The sequence below is a fragment of the Oncorhynchus nerka genome, linkage group LG15 (assembly GCF_034236695.1).
Source record: "Oncorhynchus nerka isolate Pitt River linkage group LG15, Oner_Uvic_2.0, whole genome shotgun sequence".
In the NCBI taxonomy this organism is placed as follows: Eukaryota; Metazoa; Chordata; class Actinopteri; order Salmoniformes; family Salmonidae; genus Oncorhynchus; species Oncorhynchus nerka.
In genome coordinates this window covers 48,707,047-48,734,261 of record NC_088410.1, presented here as the reverse complement: position 1 = coordinate 48,734,261, position 27,215 = coordinate 48,707,047, and the positions used below count along the sequence as shown (strand labels likewise).

At 39.8% G+C, this 27,215-nt stretch overlaps 1 protein-coding gene across 5 annotated transcripts in view; it reads left to right on the top strand.

The window, feature by feature from the left end:
• The window catches only part of LOC115142838 (N-terminal EF-hand calcium-binding protein 1-like), a 65,118-nt gene that overhangs the window by 32,130 nt on the left and 5,773 nt on the right, over positions 1-27,215 (top strand). For 3 of the 5 annotated variants that reach the window (XM_029682619.2, XM_029682617.2, XM_029682616.2), the window contains exons 3-10: positions 2,816-2,924; positions 10,278-10,303; positions 14,461-14,558; positions 21,299-21,435; positions 23,743-23,832; positions 25,639-25,760; positions 26,088-26,167; positions 26,863-26,916. In XM_029682619.2, coding sequence (XP_029538479.1) covers positions 2,816-2,924; positions 10,278-10,303; positions 14,461-14,558; positions 21,299-21,435; positions 23,743-23,832; positions 25,639-25,760; positions 26,088-26,167; positions 26,863-26,916 — 716 coding nt within the window. The remainder of the gene's footprint in view (positions 1-2,815; positions 2,925-10,277; positions 10,304-14,460; positions 14,559-21,298; positions 21,436-23,742; positions 23,833-25,638; positions 25,761-26,087; positions 26,168-26,862; positions 26,917-27,215) is intronic. The other 2 variants (XM_029682620.2, XM_029682618.2) reach the window with 2 other exon arrangements.

Sequence of the window (27,215 nt, the reverse complement as noted above, 5' to 3'; positions counted from 1 at the left end):
GGAACCCTGGAAAATCATAAATAGTCAAGGCAATGGACCGTATGCAGTGAAAACCCTCTTTGGATGGGTGATGAACGGTCCTCTTAACAATTGTACCATGGCAGAAGAATCTGGGCATCCTACAGTGATGGCCAATCGTATCTCAATTGCCGACCTGGGGGTTCTTGTAAATCAGTACAACCATGACTTCCATGAGAGAGGGTATGAAGAGAAAAGTGAGATGTCAGCTGAGGATCGTAGGTTTATGGAGATCGTATCAAGCTCCATAACCCTCAAAGACCAACTGGAAGTTTCCAGTTTCATCTTGTTCTTAATACCGTTTCTTGTTCTGAGGTGTTTTGGCTGATTTCATGTCAATGCTAATGTGGCAAGAATTCACTAGCTAGATAACCAACAACTTACAATGTATTTGAGAGACAAGTGCTCATTGTGCAAATGTATTTATGTTTTCAATAAACATGGGAGACCAAATATAGTTTACATGTTGTTAACAGTCTAAGCCAACCATGTCTATTTTGCCCCATAGTTCCACACATGTCGGTTTTGTCAATGCATATTCTTTTACTGGGACAGCAAAACACATTTTTTACAGTCTGGAAGAATACTGGTGTGCTTGAAGATGGAATACAAACACATACTCATCTTAAAGATGATGAACTGAAAGCACCTGCAGGCATGTGCCAAGTACCCGCTAAAATCTCTTCAGGGTTTTCTCATTTCAGTGCACAAGAATGAAAAATGTCGACATGCGTTTACTCCTGATTCGCTCTTAAAGGACTTGTGGAGAATGCCCGTTATGATTTCTGACCCCATTTTATCGAAGCCTGTACCATATTATGTGCTAGATGTATCACAATGGAGCGAGTTAGAGAGGATCATCGCCACTTGCAACAGTTCTGTGAGAGCTTTGCAAGGTTGTATGGAAAACAGTATTGCACACCAAATATGCCCCTACCTAACCTCTTGAAGAAATGCTTTTTGGACTATGGTCAGTATATAGTTTCTGATGCTTTCCATTTCAGTGATTTCATCGGTAAACAGAAGACCAACAATCACAGCATCTCAGTTAATTTAATGAGAAATGATTTAACTGCCCAAGAGGTTAAGAGCAGGGTCTGGCCAACTGACTGATAATATTACAAACTTGTTAGCAGGCAGTCATGAGAGCGATGACGTGCAGTACACGTAGGTTCTGATGGTACCAAGTACTTACGTAATTTAGAATAACGATCTATGAGAATAAGGATGTGACCGGTGTTGAATTTGCAGTGAGCTCAGACATTATTTGCCTGCCCCCTAAACTGCTGTTTGTCATAAGGAAGTGAAGATCGGCATGGTCTGTATGGTGTCTTCACATTCATGTATCTAAACAAGGATTTCACCATTGTACAGCTGACAGAACATGATAAGGTAGGGATGCTGTGAGAGGTTATAAGCACTGATCAAAGTATACGTTTTCGCTCATCATATGTACATACCACGCGGTTCGCCACTGACAGACAGATTGGTCTACCACTCATTCAACCAGATGTAGAGCTAACACCAGGCATAGTAACACAGTTGTTCTGTTGTGAGGGAGCTTGTTGGTCCAGCAAATGGAAACTCATGCATTTCTCATGTTTATTTCTTAAATTGTTTGTGTTTATTTTAGAAAGTATCATCATTTTTTTCTACAATTTATTATACATTTTTGTTATGTTCATCCCAATTGTCAACCAGCCTTTTTAGCTTGGCCTTTAATCAATGACGGCTTTATGTTTTATGTTCTTTGATAACATTTGATCTCTTTTATTGCCGTGCTTCGTTTTTTCATTTTATTGTTTTAAAGTGAGTTGCTCTTTTAAATGCACTTCAAATAACATTTGAATTGAAGTTTGATTAGATATTGGATCTTTAATTGATGATTGTATGAATATAGGCTCCATTAACTTTATAGTCTATCATTCTTAAGACATTTTTAAAATGTATGAACTAGGTTATATACCTACTAAATACATGTTTGGAGTAGATTGCCTGCTGAGATGAATTGGGGCATTATATGAGTACAATAGACAAGGTGTTAGGGGCTAATAGCATGTGTAAAGATCCATGACCTTCCAGAGCCAACTAATCAAGAGTGGTCCAGCTCTGCTTTTATTCTGACTTCTCAATACTGAGCTTCTACTACATATCATTAAAGATATTCTCCCTTGCATGTACACACTCGGAAACAGACCATTTTACGCATTGATAGTACACTACTTTTGACCAGAGCTTTATGGGCCCTGGTCAAAAGTAGTGCACTATATAGTAAATGGAGTGTCGTTTAGGATACACACAAAGTGTTATAAATCTGCTGATGACTTCCTTCTGTCCGTCAGTACGCCCGGTCTGGCTAGCCAGCTGCTGACTCCAGCTCCAACGTTTGTCTGTCTAGTCCTCCTGCCAAGCGGCAGCTTAACACCAGGAACATGTTCATCACAAATCAGACAACTAAGCTCTCAAAAGTAGTGCACTATGTAGGGAACAGGGTGACATTTGGGACGTAACCATTTAAGCTATTATATGTAGGCCAGCTCTATTTCGTCCAGACCCGGGTTCAAATAATATTTGTTTTCTATCAAATAATTTAAGCTGAGTTTGTCTGGCATAAATGGATGGACAAAAATGGAATTGTCCCAAAAGTTCAAACTCCAAACATCTGGCACAGGCATGCCGAATCAAACGCTCATAGCATTTGAAAGACCGCAAATAGTATTTGAACCCTAGTATGATTTCCTTTGGCCATGTGTCTCAGTCGTTGATGCATAAGCTGTGGTCTTGTGTTGTCTTTCAGATGATGGAAAACTGTCGTTTGATGAGTTCAATGCTTATTTCGCAGACGGGATTCTCACCACTGAGGAGTTGCAGGAGCTCTTCTACTCCATAGATGGGCGGCAGAATAAGTATGTTCCCTCTCTGTGATTCCTCATGAAACTAAAACAAAACAAGACAATGATTTTTGGGGGATTTTCACAACATTTAATCCATAGAAGGGTCCTTTAGTAGGAGGAAGGATTGTTGACATGTATTTTACATTTGTATCTTAAAGCATAATTGAGAAATAATTGAGGCTGGAGTATTTGTGACATTTTGGCCTTACCGAGGCCTCCTTTAAGACACCATAATTTATCATCTGTAGGAACTAAAAAGCAACATTTGGTTTCATATTACACTTTACCGCTTGCTCTATAATATGAGTAGTATTTCCTTACATTAATATCTTACAACAATTTTCTTACATTCATTTATGAATATTGAAAATATACCATTTTAGATTTGGCACATTTTTCATATTGTTGAGCATAATATACTCGGAGGGAATATCAATGTTCCAGAGTGGGATCTCTTCTACTTTAGGAGTTATAATCAAATTTGTAAGTATTACCAACAGAGTGAATGTGAAAATGGATTCAAAATGGTCGCCCTCTGCTGGTGATTTGCAGGATGTGTAATGATACAAGTAAAAGGAGGGTTGCGATTGCTTACATTCTCTGTATAAAAAAACAACATTCAAACTAGCAGAGATCTCACTCTGGAACTTTGACATGCCTGTAGAGTATATTATGTTCAACAATATTGATCTTGCAAGCTAGACACTAAGCAAACCAAATTCATAACTGGGGCCCTGAACTGGAGAAAATGTATTAAGCACTCAGTTAAACTTACAAGATAGTTATAAGATAGCTGGCAAACATCAGTAGTGAATATCATGTGTAACCTGATCACCTCTCTTGCGATGCACAACAGTGGATCGTCAGGAAGCAAAGATGTATTTTTTTTAACGTTATTAAAATTATCCCGTGGGTATTTAAAATTGCCCTGGTATACGGTATATATAAGGTATACCGCCCTAGCCTAATGGTGTGCAACATTGATTTGATTTATAGCGAAACATAGCACAGGCATGTCCAATTCATCAACATGCACATTTCTTGTAAACTTGATGAAGCATTTTGCAGAACTAATCAACAACAGAGTAGATGGTGGGGAATGAGAAACAAGAAGCTATTTAAATACGACCCACTGATTTATTTTTCATTTTTAACATGACTTAAAAAGCGTAAGCCTATGCACCAATTAAAAACTGTTCTGTAGCAATGAGATTTGCTCAGTAGGCAATAGGCCCTGCCAATGTTCTTCTCAGACAATTTTGAAATTATATATTTTTTTAATGTACAGGTAGCTACAGTATATGATCACACTGGTAATAGGTCACTTGTTGTATTACTTGCGAGGCACAGCTGAGTGAGCATAATCATTAGCTTTTTTTTACTGGAGTGATGGTCAGCCTCTCACCCGACTCACCATCCCGCCTCTCTCCTTCCCTCTGCTGAGAAAAGGTGAATCAGTCTTCCAGCTGATGACGAAACTAAAGTCGCACTGCATTATTATGGCCTCATGCACCAATTCATGTTGTTACTCCTATGACCAGAGAAAGTTACATTTTCCTTGATATTAAAAAAGGCACAAGCTGCAAATAATAACAACGCAAGCTTATCAGAACCTATTCCCCCTCAGGAGACTAAAAATATTTGGCATGGGTCCTCGGATCCTCAAAAGATTTCACAGCTGCACCATCGAGAGCATCCTGACGGGTTGCATCACTGCCTGGTATGGCAACTGCTCGGCCTCCTACTGCAAGTCACTACAGAGGGTAGTGCGAACGGACCAGTACATCACTGGGGCCAAGCTTCCTGCCATCCAGGACCTCTATACCAGGCAGTGTCAGAGGAAGGTCCTAAAAATGGTCAGACTCCAGCCACCCGGCAAGTGGTACCGGAGCGCCAAGTCTAGGTCCAAGAGGCTTCTAAACAGCTTCTACCCCCAAGCCATAAGACTCCTGAACAGCTAATCAAGTGGCTACCCAGACTATTTGCATTTGCACCCCCCCACGCTGCTACTACTCTCTGTTATTATCTATGCATAGCCACTTTAACAACCCTACCTGCATGTACATAATTATCTCAATTACCTTGACACCGGTGCCCCCGCACGTTGACACATTGACTCTGTACCGGTACCCCCTGTATATAGCCCCGCTATTGTGATTTACTGCTGCTCTATAATCATTTGTTTTTCTTATATCTTACATTTTTTTACTTAAATTCTTTAGGTATTTTCTTAATACTGCATTGTTAGTTAAGGGCTTGTAAGTAAGCATTTCACTGTAAAGTGTACACCTGTTGTATTCGGCGCATGTGACAAATAACATTTGATTTTGATTTGTAAACACTTTGCTATACTCATCTATTGCAGCTGCATTGCTGGTTGTAGCGTGAGTGGGAGTAGGGAGAATGCACATTTTATGGCTTATAAAACTTTTGAACAAAGTGTTGACAGTGCTGAATAACAACTTAAACATGAACTTACTCCTAAAACAGAAGCTCTTTGCTGTATTTGTTGAGTCTCTCTCTAGTCCTGGTTTTAAAACTTTATAAATCTCACATTATCAACTTTGTGTCCTAGGCTTCTTTTTACAGCATATGGCGCGAGGAAACTGCAGACACAGTGATCTGAACTATCTGATTGGCCAGCGGTAGGGCTATAGGTGAGCTTGATTTGCCCTCTGGGCCTGCCGGGTAGGCGGAGTTCTACCTTCAGACACATGAAATGGTTCAAAATGGGAATACTTTGCCTTCCCGGCACTAGGGCTGCTGAATCAAGTGCACCTACCGCCAACAGCTCAAAACAAATAAAGAACATAGGAAAACGCAAGGCTTTATCATTGTGTTTTTTACAGAAATATTTGGTGACCGACTAAGATTAGCGATCAACCGGTTAGTGACCAGTGATCTATATCGTGGAAATTCTAATCAACAATGAGGAGAGACAAGGTCAATCACCAATCAGGATATTACTTTATTCAAAACGTATTAATAAGGAAAGCATGTCACACCACACACACCAGTGAATGATGTGAGTGCTATGCAATAATGATGGCTGGTCGACAAACCACCCTTAGATGATTAGTTGAAAGCCCAACAAGCTGATTTCAGCCACAGAATTTTATAGCAAAGTACATCCTCCTGAATGTTCATGACAAACAACAGATGTGTGGAATGAGTCACAAGGTTAGGATTCGTATGAAAGAAATGAATCATTCACAGTGGACAGTATCTGCTGTAAAGACTGTTCTCATTGTGTGGAAACCAGGGTCTGTCCCCCAAAACAAGGTTCCCTTCATCATTATCCATACCCGAGCCATCTCCACCCTGGTACCTCCCAGTACACAAACACCAACTCATGCTATGGAATGCGGTCTTTAGGTTTTATCACCAAAGGCATCGTAAATCCACTGTCAGCATTAAGCTCCAGAGGCCCAATTCAGAAGACCACACACAGATGAGTGTTTTAAGATCCTTATTCTATTCCATAAAACAACCATTTGATGCAGTAACAGTATTATAACATAATCTTGTAATTTTGCTCTCACATCTAATATGAAGTTTTAAAATCCCAAACTATCATTTTAAAAGCCAGCTTTTTCCATAGCCGTTTTCTCTCCTGAAGTGGCAAAAGTTGAACTTTCCATTGTTTAAGCCTGTTGAATGGAAATGTATATTAATTGAGCATCCACCACCTTGCTCCCCAAACATGAAGAATTTCACAACATTGTAGCATTTGAAGTCCAACAAAACCCTTGTTAGGGAAATTAGCTTGTCCGTCAAAGTCCCTGCAGCTCAGATGAACAAATAGGGAAACCAAGATTGCCTGAAGAAGTCCTACACACAATTTTGAGATTATGTTAATGATTATGGTAATGAAAACAATTCGGGAATGGCAAGGGCATTTTCCCCCCACAGTGAAGATCACCCCCCCTTCCCCAATACGTGTGTAAATATTGGACTTTAAATTGTGCCTTCCTGTATTATACTTATGCCAAAAAAATGTATTCTATTATTCTGAGCCATTTACTTTATGTTCATATTCTTGTCTTTGATTATTTCTTATTATTGCATTGTCGAGAAGGAACCTGCAAGTAAGGATTTCGTTGGACGATGTATACAATGCGTATCCCGTACATACGACTAGTACAACTTCAAACTAATGTTACTCTTCTAATGAAAACACGTTGGCAGCTAAAAGGTGACAAAGGGCATTGCGGCTTGTTGCTTGGAAAATGATTTTTTGCGTCAACGTTGATAAATGACAGTGGACGATAGTAGGAACAATGCAGGTTGCACGTGCCAATTACACAAGTCATTAACCAACTTAACTTTTCCTCTTAATTTGGCCGTCCAAGCAGAGCCAGTAAAGGTCTTTCAAATACCAGCAAAGAAGCACTCTCTGGATAAGTGAGATGTTTTTATACATGCGCATATTAGGCTAACACTGCATAACATGTAATTGTCTGCATCATTTCCAATCCCCCATAAAACATTATTTAAATATATGCTGTATATATTTTTTATATATTTTCTTTCTTTATTATTTCCCCTAACTCTACCACCCTTCCCCTAATTGGAGTAAACTAATGGACAACAATACTTAGGCTTCTACTTCCAGTTTATACATTTTACGGACACAGTATATTTTACATGAGTTATTTTTGTTTGTCTGTTTTAGTCCCAACCTTCAGAGAGACCCTCAACCCCTACCACCCACAGTATCTCTGAAGACATCCAGTTTTGATTTCTAATTGTCATATATTTTCCTACTGTGCTGTGATTTCCCAAACGTTCTGAACCTTTTATTCTCATAGTTTCTACAGATTGTAAATTAAAGATCAATTTTTTTGCTAAGAGTATTATTATATTATTGTTCAATTGTCTTTGACTTTTCAAATCACCCAGCAGTGCTATTTGCAGAGTTAGCTCCAGGTAAATGTTGCAATTCAACCATTCCTGAACCTGCAACCAAAAACAAGATACATATTGGCAGTACCAAAACAAGTGATCTAATGATTCTGTCTCTTCACTGCAAAATCTGCACAGCTAGGATGGTTGTATCCCCCATACACATTAAACACAAATATAAAACGCAACATGAAAGTGTTGGTCCCATGTTTCATGAGCTGAAATTAAAGATCCCAGAAATGTTCAATATGCACAAAAAGCTTATTGCGCTCAAATGTTGTACACAAATTTGTTTACATCCCTGTTAGTAAGCATTTCTCCTTTGCCAAGATAATCCATCCACCTGACAGGTGTGGCATATCAAGAAGCTCATTGAACAGCATGATCATTACACAGGCACACTTTTTTGCTGGGGACAATAAAAGCCACCCTAAAATGTGCAGTTTTGTCACACAACCCAATGCCGCATATGTCTCAAGTTTTGAGGGAGCATGCAATTGACATTCTGACTGCAGGAATGTCCACCAGAGCTTTTGCCAGAGTATTGAATGTTAATTTCTCTACCATAAGCCTCCTACAACGTCGTTTTGGAAAATTTGTCAGTCCGCCCAACCGGCCTCACAACCGCAGACCATGTGTATGGCGTCGTGTGGGAGAGCAGTTTGCTGATGTCAACTTTGTGAACAGAGTGCCCCATGGTGGTGGTGGGGTTATGGTATAGGCAGGCATAAACTATGGATAATGAACACAATTGCATTTTATTGACTGGCAATTTGAATGCACAAAAATACCATGACGAGATCCTGAGGCCCATTGTGAGGCCCATTTTTTAAAGGTATCTGTGACCAGCAGATGCATATCTGTATTCGCAGTCCATAGAAATCCATAGATTAGAGCCTCATTCATTTATTTAAATTGTCTGATTTCCTCATATGAACTGTAACGCAGTAAAATCTTTTAAATTGTTGCATGTTGCATTTATATTTGTTGGCCCTGGTATACTGGTATACTTTTTTATTAAATACAATTTTCTTTAACCAATTTCGGTCTTTAATGCAGGGCCGACAGACAAGTTCCTTACCTCCTCCCCCTTCCACTTCTATTTTTGTAGTAATGCTGAAATCAGTTGCTTGTAATTTTGGATCGAGCAGACATGTCCATATGTTTTTGTTAACTACATGTGTGACTTAACTCCACCAGTCATATTTATGATATAATTCAAAGATTATACCTTTTTTCTTTCATGCCAAAAATATATATATTTTTTAAATCAATTTGTATATATTTGAGTTTAACCATATTTGTTGTAATATTTGTTCTGTCTTTTCTGGTGGATTAAACTGAAATTGAAACCAGCTTTCTATGGCTTGTTTTAAATAGTGATATTTTGGAGATGATTTCATTTCCAAATCCTTGAAAGTGAGAGGTTGTATCGAACCAGTTCTGAGTTAAGTATAGCTTTTGTATGACTGAACCCTTTAGTGAGATGTCTAATGCTTTAATATTTAATCATTTCTGCCCTCTGAAGTCATATTCATTTAATTTTGTCTGGCTTGACTTTCCAAATAAAGTGGAATATTTTTTGCTGTATGTATTATAGTGAGATAATTTCTTTCGGGATATGAATACCGAGGATGTCCACTTCACCATCATACCATTTTATTTGTAAACTACAAGGTAATGTTAAAGTTTTTTAAATTGTTTAAATGTGATCCAATATGTAATATTGGTACATATCATATTTCAGTTGTAATCCAGAGAGGTTAGAAAAATTACCTAGGTCCTCTAAGGCTATGCAGGGATCCTAATTGCGGATTTTAAAGAGAACATGAATTGTCAGCATATAATGAATGACACCTTTGTTTTTAAACCCTGGATTAACTAGAGCCTTGATATTATTGTTGGATCGGATTTTAATAAATAATATTTCGATGGCCACAATAAATATGCCGATAGTGGAACACCTTGTTTTACTCCTCTTGACAGTTTCGTATAACATTTTAAGTGGTCGCCTTTTATGTGGTCATTTCTGCCCAGCCATACATTTCAGCCTAGGAAAATCTGACTTGAATATTTCAAATATTGTTCCACAAAGTCCACTTCAAATACCATGGAAATGATATTACCAGAGAGGAGATCACATTTCTTTAATCAAAGCCTGTAGGCGTCACTCACTAAGTAGAAAAGTGTGAGGTGAATGAAGCGTTATTTAGAGCTCATAGTAATCTTGTTATCTTTTAATGAACCTATTCATTCCTGAACGTTTTACAGTACATTGGGGGCACCCGGCTTCATGAAGTGGTGCAAAGCTTCCCTCTGTAGAATTCGAAATTGTGTCCATGCATTCCCGAGGCACACAACCTCTCCAGGACTTAAATGAAACACCAAACATCTTTGAAATGTCTGTAATTCAATGAACTCTTTCTTTTCCCATCTATTTATTTTCTGATACATTTGCAGCAACCTAGATACCGACAAACTATCAGGTGAGTGTGTGTTTTAATGTGGCCTATCCTTTCATAAAATGAACCCTGCAATCTCTCCAACATGCCTCCAGTAATACATTATTCCCACATTTGAATCTTTTGTGCTCAACAATTCTCTTTCATAATAAGGACAGTGACTTTCCAGTGAGCACGCCACGTCATTTCAATGTGGAAATGTGGGTTATATTTGGTTGAGGTGTTGATCAATGACATTTCAACCTTTTATACACCCACTCAAAAAGACAGCCAATGTGTTATCACTAGGCTTTCAACCGTCTAAAAGCACAAACAAATTATAATGAAAAAAACATTGTCTGATATTTTGTATTTATACAACAATTTAGTGTTATCACTGTGTGTCATCTAATAGCACAACCAAATGACCTAGATTGTAGTTGAGATTACATCAAAAGTACTGTACATAGTACAAGTGATCAATGCTGTTCCATATGTATATTGTGAGATATGCATGCTTTCTATGATTGCATAGTAAGATTTTTATAGTTGCAGTCAACTCAAAATGTGGCCCTGGATGTGTTACTCATTTTAAGGTTGAATAAAAACTGTTACATTAGCCTTAATAACTTTAGGCTATTTATAGTATTACAAGTCATATAGAATTGTGTTATTAAGTTGACAACACAACCAAATACCAACATTTGAAGTAGATGTATATTCTGTGCCTACTGACTTAGTCTGACTTTAATTCCAGTTTGTCCTCAAATTTGTATTTTAAATGTGTGATGCACGTCTCCATATCAACCAAAAATCTAATTTAAAGAATATGACTAAATCAAGTCAAACTTTATTTATACTGTAGTTTGATTTGATTTAGTCCTATTCTTTAACTTAATTTTGGTTGAAATGTAGATGTGCATCCAACATATTCATTATTATCTTTAAGATTAAGATTTAAGCTTGAAACCCTAGGCCTATAGGTATTGTTTTATTTTTAGTTGAATTGAAACAATACCTCTTGATGACTTCGCAAATGCTGTATATGTTACGGTTTTCTTCCGTCGAAAGAGAGGAGGACCAAAATGCAGCGTGGTTATCTTGATACATCTTTAATAAAGATAATAACGAACAATACAAAAACAATAAACGTAACATGAAAAAAACAAAACAGCCCTATCTGGTGCAAACAAACACAGAGACAGGAACAATCACCCACGAAATACCCAAAGAATATGGCTGCCTAAATATGGTTCCCAATCAGAGACAACGATAAACAACTGCCTCTGATTGAGAACCACTCGAGGCAACCATAGACTTTCCTACACAACTCTACTAAACACAACCCCATAAATCTAATAAACCCCTGGACAAGACAAGACACATAAAATCACCCATGTCACACCCTGGCCTGACCCAAATAATAAAGAAAACACAAAATACTAAGACCAGGGCGTGACAGCATAGGCCTAAATAGTATAATTGAATGACTTCGATAGCAACGCTGACTCTATTTAGATAATAAGAGATCTCTCAATAATCATTCTATATAATATCAAAGCTAAGCAGGGCTTGGTTAAAGTCCTGGATGGGAGACCAAATGGATAGCTCCAGTAGGAGGGGCTGCTCAGCCTACTTTTACCAATTGTGCAAGTTCTCCCACTTAAAAAGATGAGGCCTGTAATTTTCATCATAGGTACACTTCAACTATGACAGACAAAATGAGAAAAAAAAATCCTGAAAATAAGTATTTGGTCAATAACAAAAGATTATCTCAATACTTTGTTATATACCCTTTGTTGGCAATGACAGAGGTCAAAGATTTTCTGTAAGTCTTCACAAGGTTTTCACACACTGTTGATGGTATTTTGGCCCATTCCTCCATGCAGATCTCCTCTAGAGCAGTGATGTTTTGGGGCTGTTACTGGGCAACACGGACTTTCAACTCCCTCCAAAGATTTTCTATGGGGTTGAGATCTGGAGACTGGCTAGGCCACTCCAGGACCTTGAAATGCTTCTTACGAAGCCACTCCTTCGTAGGTATGGTGTTCTTTGGATGCAACTCAGCATTCTTTGTCCTCCAAACACAACGAGTTGGAGTTTTTACCAAAAAGTTATATTTTGGTTTCATCTGACCATATGACATTCTCCCAATCTTCTTCTGGATCATCCAAATGCTCTCTAGCAAACTTCAGATGGGCCTGGACATGTACTGGCTTAAGCAGAGGGACACGTCTGGCACTGCAGGATTTGAGTCCCTGGCGGCATAGTGTGTTACTGATGGTAGGCTTTGTTACTTTGGTCCCAGCTCTCTGCAGGTCATTCACTAGGTCCCCCTGTGTGGTTCTGGGATTTTTGCTCACCGTTCTTGTGATCATTTTGACCCCACGGGGTGAGATCTTGCATGGAGCCCCAGATCGAGGGAGATGATCAGTGGTCTTGTATGTCTTCCATTTCCTAATAATTGCTCCCACAGTTGATTTCTTCAAACCAAGCTGCTTACCTATTGCAGATTCAGTCTTCCCAGCCTGTTGGAGGTCTACAATTTTGTTTCTGGTGTCCTTTGACAGCTCTTTGGTCTTGACCATAGTGGAGTTTGGAGTGTGACTGTTTGAGGTTGTGGACAGGTTTCTTTTATACTGATAACAAGTTCAAACAGGTGCCATTAATACAGGTAACGAGTGGAGGACAGAGAAGCCTCTTAAAGAAGAAGTTACAGGTCTGTGAGAGCCAGAAATCTTGCTTGTTTGTAGGTGACCAAATACTTATTTTCCACCATAATTTGCAAATTAATTAATAAAAAATACTACAATGTGATTTTCTGGATTTTTTTTTCTCATTTTGTCTGTCATAGTTGAAGTGTACCTATGATGAAAATTACAGGCCTCTCTCATCTTTTTAAGTGGGAGAACTTGCACAATTGGTGGCTGACTAAATACTTTTTTGCCCCACTGTAACATTTCAGATCTGACGTGGTTTCAAAGGTACAAATTCTAGATAATATCCACAAAGTTTATCTATGTTGAAAATTGGTTACCATGATGACAATTCTACGATTGAAATTTCACCCTCAAAACAACTTTTTGCATTTTTTTTACCCTTTTTTCTCCCCCAATTTAATGGTATCCAATTGGTAGTTACAGTCCTGTCCCATTGCTGCAACTCCCATACGAACTCAGGAGAGGTGAAGGTCGAGAGCCGCGCGTCCTCCGAAACACAACCCAGCCATGCCGCACTGCTTCTTGACAGAACGCCTGCTTAACCCGGAAGCCAGCCGCACTAATGTGTCGGAGGAGGAAACACCGTACACCTGGCGACCGTGTCAGCTTGCATTGTGTCAAGAAGCAGTGCGGCTTGGCTGGGTTGTGTTTCGGAGGACGCACGACTCTCAACCTTCACCATTCAGCCAGTTTGTGCCCAGTGGGTTATTGTTGTAATAAGTTGTTATCACCATCAGCATAACATTGTCACTCCGATCTTCATTATCCTCATAATCAACATTGTCATGCTGATCATCATCTATAACCTTCTATTATTATAAGTGTGGGTATAAACTGATTAACACATCTAGATACCCAGCTTATGAAAATTAGTGGCAGATGGAAAGCCAAAAGTAGGACAAGAACCTGTAAACACTCACTTCCGAGAATAAACCTGCTGCATAATTTATTGAATGGGAAAAGCATCAGTCAGTGGAGCAGCTTGACATGGGGGGGGGGATGTTGACTATCTCTTTATCACTGTAAGTGCATTCTCTGTGTTATCTTGGAGTTAGTGCGTTGAACCTCAATCAATGACTGCTTCATAGGCAAAAGAAATCCGGGGCACTCTTAGATTGGTGAAAGTTATAATGTCCTGATTGATTTAACATTACCATAATAAAGTATAAGAGCAGTGTTGGCACACTTAAGCGTTTCGGTTGACTTTACTTTCCAACTTTATAAGAGATTATAACACTTGATCTAATCAACGTCCGGTCTTGTGTCTCAGGATGTACTGTTTTTGTTGTTCGATCAGTCTAAGGTAGTTAACGACATTTCTCATAGACATTTTTTAGATCAAAGTGTGCGTTATGGGGAAGGATATTGCGATACCATGCACATTAGATATTCAACTGAATGTGTTATTCGTACTGTATGGTATAAGAAACTGGTGTCGATGTTAAATATACAATTAGGGTTGCTTTCTTTCTTTCATTTCAGATGACTTTGCTCAACACTTGGGGGGATATGTGAATGTCCTCTCTGCTCTGGAGATCCTAAATGTTGCCATCTTGGAGGCTATGAACAAAACTAAAAAGGTACACCTTTGTGATTGCTATTCTGAGACATCATATCCATGCTCGAGGTTTACTGTCAAATCGATGCGTGAATCCAATCATTCAATAACACTTTGAAAATATAACCTTCTTTACTCTGCACAATGAAGTAATCACTGATTTAACACGATTGCACAGGTGAAAGCAAGAGTTCCACTTAACAGTTTAGTGACTGTGGGTTAAAGAATTTACCATACCCATGTCTAATAGTTTAGAGGCAGTTTGGAACTCGGTAGTGAGTGTTACAATGCAGAACAGACGATTTTGACACACCACGCGCTTCAGCACTCGACGGTTCTGTTTTGTGAGCTTGTGTTGACCGGGGCAGCTCTAGCAGGGCAGAAATTTGACGAACAGACTTGTTGGAAAGGTGGCATCCTATGACGGTGCCACGTTGAAAGTCACTGAGCTCTTTGGTATGGACCATTCTACTGCCAATGTTTGTCTATAGAGATTGCATGCCTGGGTGCTCAATTTTATACACCTTTCAGCAACGGGTGTGGCTGAAATAGCCAAATCAACTAATTTGATCCACTAATTTGAAGGGGTGTCCACATACTTTTGTATATATGGTGTATGTCCTTGTTCTCTTCTTGGTTGATTTAGGGGGCATATTATAGAAACATTTAAAATAAATAATTAAAGTCAGTAATATTCATTGTAAGTCACATAAATAGACATCGAAATCACTCAATCTTCCTAACATAATAAAATAAAAAATGTAATGGTCTTATTTTGCAAATAAGTGTTCAATTTCAACTTACCATGATCAATATAGGTAATTTGTTTGTCTTTTCAGGTCTTAAGGTAAGTAATAATGTATTAACTGATACAGTTAGTCATCACCACCACATTCTGTCCTTACCATCACAGTTCATTATGTGGTGGTAATGACATGTGGCGGGAATTACATTTTTACAGTATTTGGTCATAAATAGAAGGGATTCCAGCATGCTCCAGTTGAACAGCTAGCATACAATGTATTCTAAATACACATAATTAAAACATAATTGAAAAAATCTAACATCATTTGATGAAACTATAGCCTATTGGGAAATATCTTCTCAAGTCATATTTACCTTTCTTTTCCTATCATTTCCCGGAATCAACATTGGAATTCCCCTCCATGACATCTATGTGCTCCACTGTCACTATTCTTATCCAAGTACGCAAACTTTTGAAAAAAAGGTTATTATTATTTGCTTGTCATGGTGGTCATGACACAACACCTAGAGACTTCTGTATTTTGTGTAAAAAATATATATACATGTATATCAAATGGCTTATGCACATCTAATATGTATATAGTTTCCATTTATTTGAAACTTTTTTTTTTTAAACAGGTGCATTAAATGTTTTGTCATTAGACTTTTGTAAGTGTAATGCATAGAAGATTGTCAAAAGTCCAGGTGTGAAGCAGGACAAAAACAGTGTAAATAATAACATTACATTACTTTTTTTTCTCCATAACATTATGGAGAAAAAAAAGTTTAAGGTTATTTTAATCTCTACTTTGAAATTTGTTTAAAACGTGTTTTATTTAACCTTTATTTAACTAGGCAAGTCAATTAAGAACAAACTGTTATTTACAATGATGGCCTACCCCGGGCCAAACCTGGACAACGCTAGGCCAATTGTGTGCTGCCCTGTGGGACTCACAATCACGACCGGATGTGATTCAGCCTGGATTACTTAATGGAGGTGAAGAAAAACAATCAACATTTTAATATAATCTTAAAAATCTAACCCTGAGGCACAAAAAGGCCCATATTTGCAAAATCACCCACATTTTTTTATTTATTTAACTTTAATTAACTAGGCAAGTCAGTTAAGAACAAACTGTTATTTACAATGACGGCCTACCCCAGGCCAAACCTGGACGACACTTGTCCAATTGTGATACAGCCTGGATTTGAACCAGGTACTACAGTATAGTAACGTCTCTTGCACTGAGATGCCTTAGACCACTGCGCCACTCAGGAGCCCATATACCCCATCTCTATACTGCTTATGCCAAGATATAATGTAAGGGGCAAAACCAAATACACAGGCTATATAAATACACTTACAGGCTAAAGACCAAAATACTGGTAAGCATAATAACTGAAAACATGACTGGAACGTAACCGACGTCTGCACATGTGCACTAGACCACGACCAACGTGGAATAGTAACTGTGCCGCAAGCAAAGGTACCGGCTAAATTAGGCTACATGCTACATAAGGCTAAATACAGTAACGTTACACGGTAGCATGAGGCTACTGTACATAAAGGTTGTAAATGTCCGTAACATGGCTATTAAAGATACTATGTCTATAAGCAAACAGTATTAAAGGAATCATTCTAAACAAGGCATGTGGCACACAGCACAAATGAGCTAGCATGACTGGCTAACATCTTGGCTAGCAAGCTTGAACAAGCATGACGGTAAATAACTAGACTGCATTAGCAACACTCAATTAAAGAAGCAATGGCATGTGCCGTATTTACACTTAAATGCAAGCACTAACACAAGTCAAATGCAGATAGGTACAGTTCAATGAGTCTTAATTTCTGACTGCAATCTCACTCTGAAGGCAGCAGCATGTGGTTCATTGAGGGGCACAGGGAATGGTCAACTATGATTGGCTGGTACAAGTGGTCAGCTGCCTTCAGAGTGAATTTGGAGGTACAACTTGGCGGGACTAATATTGTGAAAATAAGAGGTGTTGGGCAAATATACAGAACAAAAATATAAATATTTCAATGAGTTTACTGAGTTCGAGTATATAAAAGGAAATTCTCTGGCAACAACTCTGGTGGACATTCCTACAGTCAGCATGTCAATTGCACACTCCCTCAAAACTTGAGACATCTGTGGAATTCTGTTGTATGACAAAACTGCACATTTTAGAGTGGCCTTTTATTGTCCCTAGCATAAGGTGCACCTGTGTAATTATCATGCTGTTCAATCAGCTTCTTGATATACCACACCTGTCAGGTGGATGGATTATCTTGGCAAAGGAGAAATGTTCACTAACAAGGATGTAAACAAATTGTTGCATTTGAGAGCAATACTTTTTTGTGCCTATTGAACATTTCTGGGATATTCTATTTCACCTCATGAAACATGGGACCAACACTTGCGTTTATATTTTTGTTCAATATACTGTTTAACAGCCACCATGGGGGAAACAAATCTTGTTTGCCATCTGCACCCATTCAATTTAGCCTAGATTTAGTTATTAAAAAAACACTTTTTTGGATTCTCATACACTTACAATGTTGTTTTGATTATTGCTTGAACGGTCGCTAAGATTATATTTGGTTGTGATTGTTGCTAAATACCTATTTTTGATTGTCGCAGTTATTAGCTAGAATGCTAACGCTCATTGACATAGACTGTAGCAAAGCTAGCCAAAGAACCATTTTACCATTTTAAGTGTTTTTTTAAAAGTATAATGCAGTTGATTTGCAATGATGACACAAACATTAAATTAAGCAGGACATTCATATGAGCCTTACAATCCAATTATAATCCAAAAGTGTGAAAAGCAGTTATACGCAAAAATATAAATAGGTTTTATTTTTGCTGGTGGTCAGTGAGAACTCCCACGCTTTGTTCCCCCAAGGTGGGGGAATTGAGAATACCAACTCGAGGGATACTCTATAGGATAGATAAAGGCTTTAGAACATACCCTATGATATAGGCTACAGAATATACCCTACCTACAGTTGAAGTCGGAAGTTTACATACACCTTAGCCAAATACAGTTTTTCACAATTCCTGACATTCAATCCGAGTAAAAATCCCCTGTCTTAGGTCAGTTAGGATCACCACTTTATTTTAAGAATGTAAAATGTCAGAATAATAGTAGAGAGAATTATTTATTTCAGCTTTTATTTCTTTCATCACATTCCCAGTGTGTCAGACGTTTACATACACTCAATTAGTATTTGGTAGCATTGGCTTTAAATTGTTTAACTTGGGTTAAACGTTTTTGGTATCCTTCCACAATAAGTTGGGTGAATTTTGGCCCATTCCTCCTGACAGAGCTGCTGTAACTGAGTCAGGTGTGTAGGCTTCCTTGCTCGCACACGCTTTTTCAGTTCTGCCCAAAAATGTTCTATTGGATTGAGGTCAAGGCTTTGTGATGGCCACTCCAACACCTTGACTTTGTTGACCTTAAGCCATTTTTCCACAACTTTGGAAGTATGCTTGGGGTCATTGTCCATTTGGAAGACTCATTTGCGATCAAGCTTTAACTTCCTGACTGATGTCTTGAGATGCTGCTTCAATATATCCATAATTTTCCTTCCTCATGATGCCATCTATTTTGTGAAGTGCACCAGTCCCTCCTGCAGCAAAGCACCCAAACAACATGATGCTGCCACCACCATGCTTCACGGTTGGGATGGTGTTCTTGGGCTTGCAAGCCTCCCCCTCTTTCCTCCAAACATAACGATGGTCATTATGGACTATTTTTGTTTCATCAGACCAGAGGACATTTCTCCAAAAAGTACGATCTTTGTCCCCATGTGCAGTTGCAAACCGTAGTCTGGCTTTTTTATGGTGGTTTTGGAGCAGTGGCTTCTTCCTTGCTGAGCGGCCTTTCAGGTTATGTAAATATAGGACTCGTTTTCCTATGGATATAGATACTTTTTTACCTGTTTCCTCTAGGATCTTCACAAGGTCCTTTGCTGTTGTTCTGGGATTGATTTGCACTTTTCGCACCAAAGTACGTTCATCTCTTGGAGACAGAACGCATCTCCTTCCTGAGCGGTATGACGGCTGTGTGGTCCCATGGTGTTTATACTTGCGTACTATTGTTTGTACAGATGAATATGGGTTAAACGTTTGGAAATTGCTCCCAAGGATGAACCAGACTTGTGAAGGTCTTCAATTTTTTTCCTGAGGTCTTGGCTGATTTCTTTTAATTATCCCATGATGTCAAGAAAGAAGCACTGAGTTTGAAGGTAGGCCTTGAAATACATCCACAGGTACACCCCCAATTGACTCAAATTATGTCAATTAGCCTATCAGAAGCTTCTAAATCCATGACATAATTTTATAGAATTTTCCAACCTGTTTAAAGACACAGTCAACTTAGTGTATCTAAACTTCTGACCCACTGGAACTGTGATGCAGTGAATTATAGGTGAAATAATCTGCCTGTAAACAATTGTTGAAAAAATTACTTGTGTCATGCGCAAAGTAGATGTCCTAACAGACTTGCCAAAACTATAGTTTGTTAACATGAAATTTGTGGAGTGGTTGAAAAACAAGTTTTAATGACTCCAACCTAAGTGTATGTAAACTTCCGAATTCAACTGTATGTATTGTATTATGAACAGTAATTGCTCCAGTCCATTGACTAGGGGCTAGTTTTGACTTTGAGATAAAAAATAAAAAAATAGACTGCCTCCATCTGTGCAAAGGAATCTAGCTAGTGTGCCTCGTAAAAGTGATGAGTCCAGCAACAATACTGGTGTTGAAATAGTCAAGCCAAGCATATCTGCATTCATTACCATCATATTACGGTCTATATTAGGGATCATCGACTAGATTCAGCAACGGGCCAAACATAAATACAAATCATTTCTAGACTGCAAAAGAGACCGCAAGAAGAACAAAAACGTTATAATAATTGATTTAAAACATAATCATTTCAAATCTTGCTTCTATTTATATACGATCACATATGTCTCTGGGCAGATAAAATCACCTGCGGGCCAAATTGCATCTACACTGGATATTTTTTTGTAAACGTACTGTTCAAAGTAGTCATTGTGCATAGAGTTGTATGGTTTGTTAAACTTTTGAAATCAATGTTTTTTCCTACTGAAACGTATAGATGATATTGGAGGGGAGCAGAGAGAAAATCTCTGAGCCATTTAAAAAAGTTTCAATATTGGTCAGCCCAGGAATCAGTGAAGCACATCAGTGAAGGAATGAGAAAAACCAGCGATCTCTGTTAGAAAAGAGGGGTCTGTTAACTGCATAATTATGCATCCTGTCACAATTAAAGCCCCATTCTTCCATTCACTTCCTTATACGTTGTCAGAAGGAAAATCCATAGAGGTTTTTGCTTTGCTAGCGATTGTTAGCAGTTGTCACAAATATCACCACCAAGGCCCTAGACTAGAATTCCCCCTTGGTATTTATCAACAGTACACTTAGAAAGAAAGTTGCTATCGAGAACCTTAAAGGGTTCTTCGGCTGTCCCCATAAGAGAACCCTTTGAAGAACCTTTTTTGGTTCAACGTAGAACCCTTTTGGTTTCAGGTAGAACCCATTGTACAGAGGGTTCTACATGGAACCCAAAAGAGTTCTACCTGGAACCAAAAAGGATGTAGCAAGGGTTGCCTCCCAAATTGCACCCTATTCATCATATAGTGCACTACTTTTGACCCGGGTCCATATTACAATTACATTCTTCTTAGCAGTCTCCCGCTAGTTACATTTAGAAAGCTGGTATTGTATGAAAACCATTCCATGGACAATATTCAAAAAGGCCAAGAATCATGTATGCGGTGAAAAGTAACACATTAATTTGAGTAAAACGTGTAATGACCTTTGTTAGCTGTTACTATACGGCCTTAGCTGTCGTGTGCTCAACAGCTCTTAGAATTGATATGGGCTCTCCGAGTAAAGGTTGCCAACCTGTTCTCTCTCTCTCTCTCGTTTTCTCTCTCTCTCCGCAACCACATCTACCTTCCCTCCATCTCCTCTCCTTTGTTAGGAGTACCAGGACTCCTCTGTGCTGGGACAGTTTGTGACCCGCTTCATGCTGAGGGAGACCTCCAGCCAGCTGCTCTCTCTCCAAATGTCCCTGCAGTGTGCCATGGAGGCTGTGGAAGAGCAGAGCAGGCCCGCACCGTAAGTCGCTAGTGCTCAACACACCTAAACACTATGGCAGTAGCCATCTTATTACTCAGTACTCAGTCTCTGATACATAACGGCACCTCACGACTCAACACCACGCCAGCTGCACCTCAGTACTAAACACTATGGCACCACCTCACTACTAAACACTATAGCACCACCTCACTACTAAACACTATGGCACCACCTCACTACTAAACACTATAGCACCACCTCACTACTAAACACTATAGCACCACCTCACTACTAAACACTATAGCACCACCTCACTACTAAACACTATAGCACCACCTCAGTACTATAGCACCACCTCACTACTAAACACTATAGCACCACCCCACTACTAAACACTATAGCACCACCTCACTACTAAACACTATAGCACCACCCCACTACTAAACACTATAGCACCACCTCACTACTAAACACTATAGCACCACCTCACTACTAAACACTATGTCACCACCTCACTACTAAACACTATAGCACCACCTCACTACTAAACACTATTACACCACCTCACTACTAAACACTATAGCACCACCTCACTACTAAACACTATAGCACCACCTCACTACTAAACACTATAGCACCACCTCACTACTAAACACTATGGCACCACCTCACTACTAAACACTATAGCACCACCTCACTACTAAACACTATAGCACCACCTCACTACTAAACACTATGTCACCACCCCACTACTAAACACTATAGCACCACCTCACTACTAAACACTATTACACCACCTCAGTACGAAACACTATAGCACCACCCCACTACTAAACACTATAGCACCACCTCACTACTAAACACTATAGCACCACCTCACTACTAAACACTATGTCACCACCTCACTACTAAACACTATAGCACCACCTCACTACTAAACACTATTACACCACCTCACTACTAAACACTATTGCACCACCTCACTACTAAACACTATTGCACCACCTCACTACTAAACACTATAGCACCACCTCACTACTAAACACTATGGCACCACCTCACTACTAAACACTATTACACCACCCCACTACTAAACACTATGTCACCACCCCACTACTAAACACTATAGCACCACCCCACTACTAAACACTATAGCACCACCTCACTACTAAACACTATAGCACCACCTCACTACTAAACACTATGTCACCACCTCACTACTAAACACTATAGCACCACCTCACTACTAAACACTATTACACCACCTCACTACTAAACACTATAGCACCACCTCACTACTAAACACTATTACACCACCCCACTACTAAACACTATGTCACCACCCCACTACTAAACACTATAGCACCACCCCACTACTAAACACTATTACACCACCTCAGTACTAAACACTATAGCACCACCCCACTACTAAACACTATAGCACCACCTCACTACTAAACACTATAGCACCACCTCACTACTAAACACTATTACACCACCTCACTACTAAACACTATAGCACCACCTCACTACTAAACACTATTGCACCACCTCACTACTAAACACTATAGCACCACCTCACTACTAAACACTATGGCACCACCTCACTACTAAACGCTATGGCACCACCCCACTACTAAACGCTATGTCACCACCCCACTACTAAACACTATAGCACCACCCCACTACTAAACACTATAGCACCACCCCACTACTAAACACTATAGCACCACCTCACTACTAAACACTATAGCACCACCTCACTACTAAACACTATTGCACCACCTCACTACTAAACACTATAGCACCACCTCACTACTAAACACTATGGCACCACCTCACTACTAAACACTATGACACCACCCCACTACTAAACACTATGTCACCACCCCACTACTAAACACTATGTCACCACCCCACTACTAAACACTATGTCACCACCCCACTACTAAACACTATAGCACCACCTCACTACTAAACACTATAGCACCACCTCACTACTAAACACTATAGCACCACCTCATGATGTTGACATTTGGGGGGATGCTACACAGAAAGAAAGCAAATGGGGGTAGAGAGACTAGAGAGAGAGGGTGGGGGGTATAGAGAAAAGATGAGAGAGAGACGGAGAGGAAGAGGGGAGAGAGAGCGATTGAGAGAGACTCACATAGAGAGGGGGCAGAGCGAGAAGGAGTCACTGAGATGGACAAACACAGATAGAAGGGTTAAAGATGTAGAGGAGATAGAGACACACACATACAGAGAGAGACACATACACATACTGTATACACACACACTCCTAATACAGCCTGATACTGTGTCCTCTTTTCTTTTCGTCTGCGGTAGTGTTCTACGTGCTGTAGTGCCCTTTGGGGCTTCTACCTTGCCAAGCAGGAGAACTGTCCCAGTCATACACTCCCTCGGCTTTGGGGATAGGTAAACCATTTTTAAAGAAATTATTTTGTATTTTCTAAAGTCTAGCAACTTTGCATCAGGCATGCCAGCTAAGATTGTTAGACAAGCTACTCTAACTTTATTGATAGCTAGTTATGAGTTTGAGAGATTGGGAAGCTATCTAGCTTGTTAGCTGAATTATAAAATTGCTAGGTGGCTAGTATTACTGAGAAACAACAAACCATTTTGGTTTTATTTTTTCATCTAGAAGGAATTAATAGGCTACATTAAATTAATTTACAAACATACTTCCTGCCCATCACCGGCAGCTAAAATCAAATCAAACACTGTCACGCGACACTCTCTCTCCTCCTCCATTGGCGATACTGTCTGCATGCGCTACAGTATCTAGCGTCCTGCCTAGCATATATTTTCTCCGTGGTGCATCTTGGAGTTAACCACTTACTAGGAAGAATGCGGGTTGGGGGGACATGACGCCCCTGCTTTTCAATCTACAGAAAAAAAGCTATCATACACAACATCCTGCGAACTGATGTGAGACGATTTCATTTAAACAGTGTTCTCTAAAACATGTCATGAACATTTGCTGTGTAATGGGTACTTCTGGGTGGATTATATGGGTGGATAGTGCAGTAATGAATAGCCTGCAACTTTCTTTTTGTGTCATGAATGCATCAGGACACTGGTCAAATACACATAATTGGGGTAATTAAATGGATCATTGTATCATGCTGTCCGCTCTACTGTTTAAGTGGACCTATTCATTTGTCCATGCATGGAGCACTCCTATTGGGATGGTTAAACATTGACACAGATAGCCAGTGACAGATGGCAATGTGCAGAGCCTTTGCACCTTATTCCCTACGTAGTGCGCTACTTTGACCTTAGCCCAATGGGCCCCTGTCAAAAGTAGGGCACATTGTACAGTAGAGAATATGGTGTGACTTGGGAAGCAGACTCTGGGCAGCCCAGTATTGTGGAGTCTACTGTGGTGCTCCTCTGGGCATCAGCATATTGTTTATTGGCCATAATGAAGTCGATTTGGGGGGGATGAGTTACAGAAAGAGAGTGAAAGGGGGGAGCGAGACAAGGAAGAGAGAGAGAAGAGGGGAGAGATACAGAGGGAGGGGGGTCAGAGCGAGAAGGAGTCACTGAGATGAACAAAAACAGAGGTTATAAATGTAGGGGAGATACACACACACACACACACACACACAGAGACACATACACATATACACACTCCTAATACAGCCTGATACTGTGTCCTCGTTTCTTTTCATCGGCAGTAGTGTCCTACGTGCTGCGTGCCCTTTAGGGTTTCTACCTTGCCCAGCAGGAGAACTGTCCCAGTCATACACTCCCTCAGCCCTGGGGATAGGTAAACAGTCTTAACCTGGAGAAAACAGCAACTCTCCATCCATCTACTCTGTCACACACAAACACAGAGGCACAAAGACTCAACCAGACTCAGATGGGCACACACACACACTTCATCTCTGATTTTGAAGTGTTAGTGTCACCACTGAGCAATCAATACCATGTCCTACACTACCCATGGGGGTAATTACAATGTTGGGCTTGTTATTTGGAACTATCCACAAAATGGCTTCCACTCTTCTTTGTTGTGTTTTGGTTCGGCCAATGTACTGCTGCTACCGCCTTCTGTCATCGTTCTTAACATGTTCTCATCTTTTCTGATATTATTCTCTACCTCCTCTCCTCTCTATATGTTATTCCTCCTCTATCTTCGTCAATTGTGACCAGCGCCATCGCTCCTTTCCTCACCTCTCTGACAGTTACCTTTCTTTTTCTTTTCTCTGTTTTCAGGAGAGCGGTGGAGGTGGCGGAGCATCCCTCAGCGCAGAGAAACAGCAGACGATGTGGCCGCAAGTTTCAGAAGAACATGTGCCTCTCCCCTACCCACCCCTATTCAGGCATCCTCACTACAGGTAATATCAATGCTAGTGTAACTGCTGGGAAATGGCTAGCTAGTTAGTGGTGCGAGCGAGTGGCATTTCAATCGGTGACGTCACTCGCTCCGAGACCTTGTAGTTGTTTCCCTTGCTCTGCGAGGGCCGTGGCTTTTGTGGAGCGATAGGTAAAGATGCATCGTGGGAGGCAGTCGATGTGTTCCGAGGGGCCTTAGTTCGAGCCCAGATTGGGGCAAGGAGAGGGACGATAAGCAAGACTGTTACATTAATGATGTTAACTAGGATCACTCTTAGAACTAATTTAATAGGATCTATGTGGGTGTGCGTGTGTGTGTGTTTCTCTAGGAGTGACCATGGAGATTGATGACCACTGGTGCTCCCAGATCAACAGGCTCCAGCAGCTATTGGACAAGCTGGAGTGGCAGGTACGGAACTGTCCTGGGTATATCTCATCCTGACCGCGCCTTTACGTCTCGCTCTATTGCTCCATGCTGCTCCTTCCTTTCTCCTATCTCCCATTTGTCGCTCTCTCTTACTTTAACTCCCTATGCTGTCTCTATCACCTATCTGTCTGTCTGTCTGCCAGCCAGTCAGTCTCTCACTCTCTCCGTCTCTTTCTAGTTTGTCAATCTACACTGCAATATCAGAGCAATTCATAACCTGCAGCATGTACCTAGTGCAATATCAATCGTCACCTCACAGATTCTCATTCACTTTGCAGTGAGCTAATAAAATGGAATATTATAGCTTATTGCTTTGTCTCATGGTTGGATAGAAATAGAGGGTTGCCGATGTACAGGCAGGGGTTGGATATGAACTCTAGTCAGAATGTGTGTCAATGATGCAATGTATTGGATAATTATAGTATATACCTGCATGAGATAATTATATTCTAGTCAGACTTGGGTTCAAGTAGTATTTGTTTTCTTTTCAGATTGAGTTTGATTGAGCCATATGGGTGTGGTTTACACTTTTGGGACTATTCCATTGTGTCTGGAAAGCTCATACAAGCAGAGCTAAAGTATTTGGAAGAAAAAATGCCTTTTGAAACTGGGAATTATTCAAGTCCTGGTCAATGTGAGTTTGACCATTATAACTAGGTTTTCAATGGTCTTTTCAGGGTCCAAAATTGGAACCTCTGAAAGAAGATATGCTGGCCAGTACATACAAATCTGTGAGTGATGACTGTTGTTTCTCTAAATTCGATTCAGTTCGATACAACTTTATTAATACCCTCAGGGGCAACTTAGGCCAGTCATTGGACTTTAACGGCACAGTTATCCAATAAAAGTACGTCCGTGTAGCTCTTCTTTTTAAGTTTCCACATACACCCCATTTTTTAGTGTTAATTTGTTTTTGTTTTTCAAAGTGGGCCGCACATGACGCAATCCAAAATGAATTCACATCAGCATCCGCCCCTGTGTGACTGTAACACCTGCAGAACACCTCCAATTTTTCACAGGAGCCCTTCAG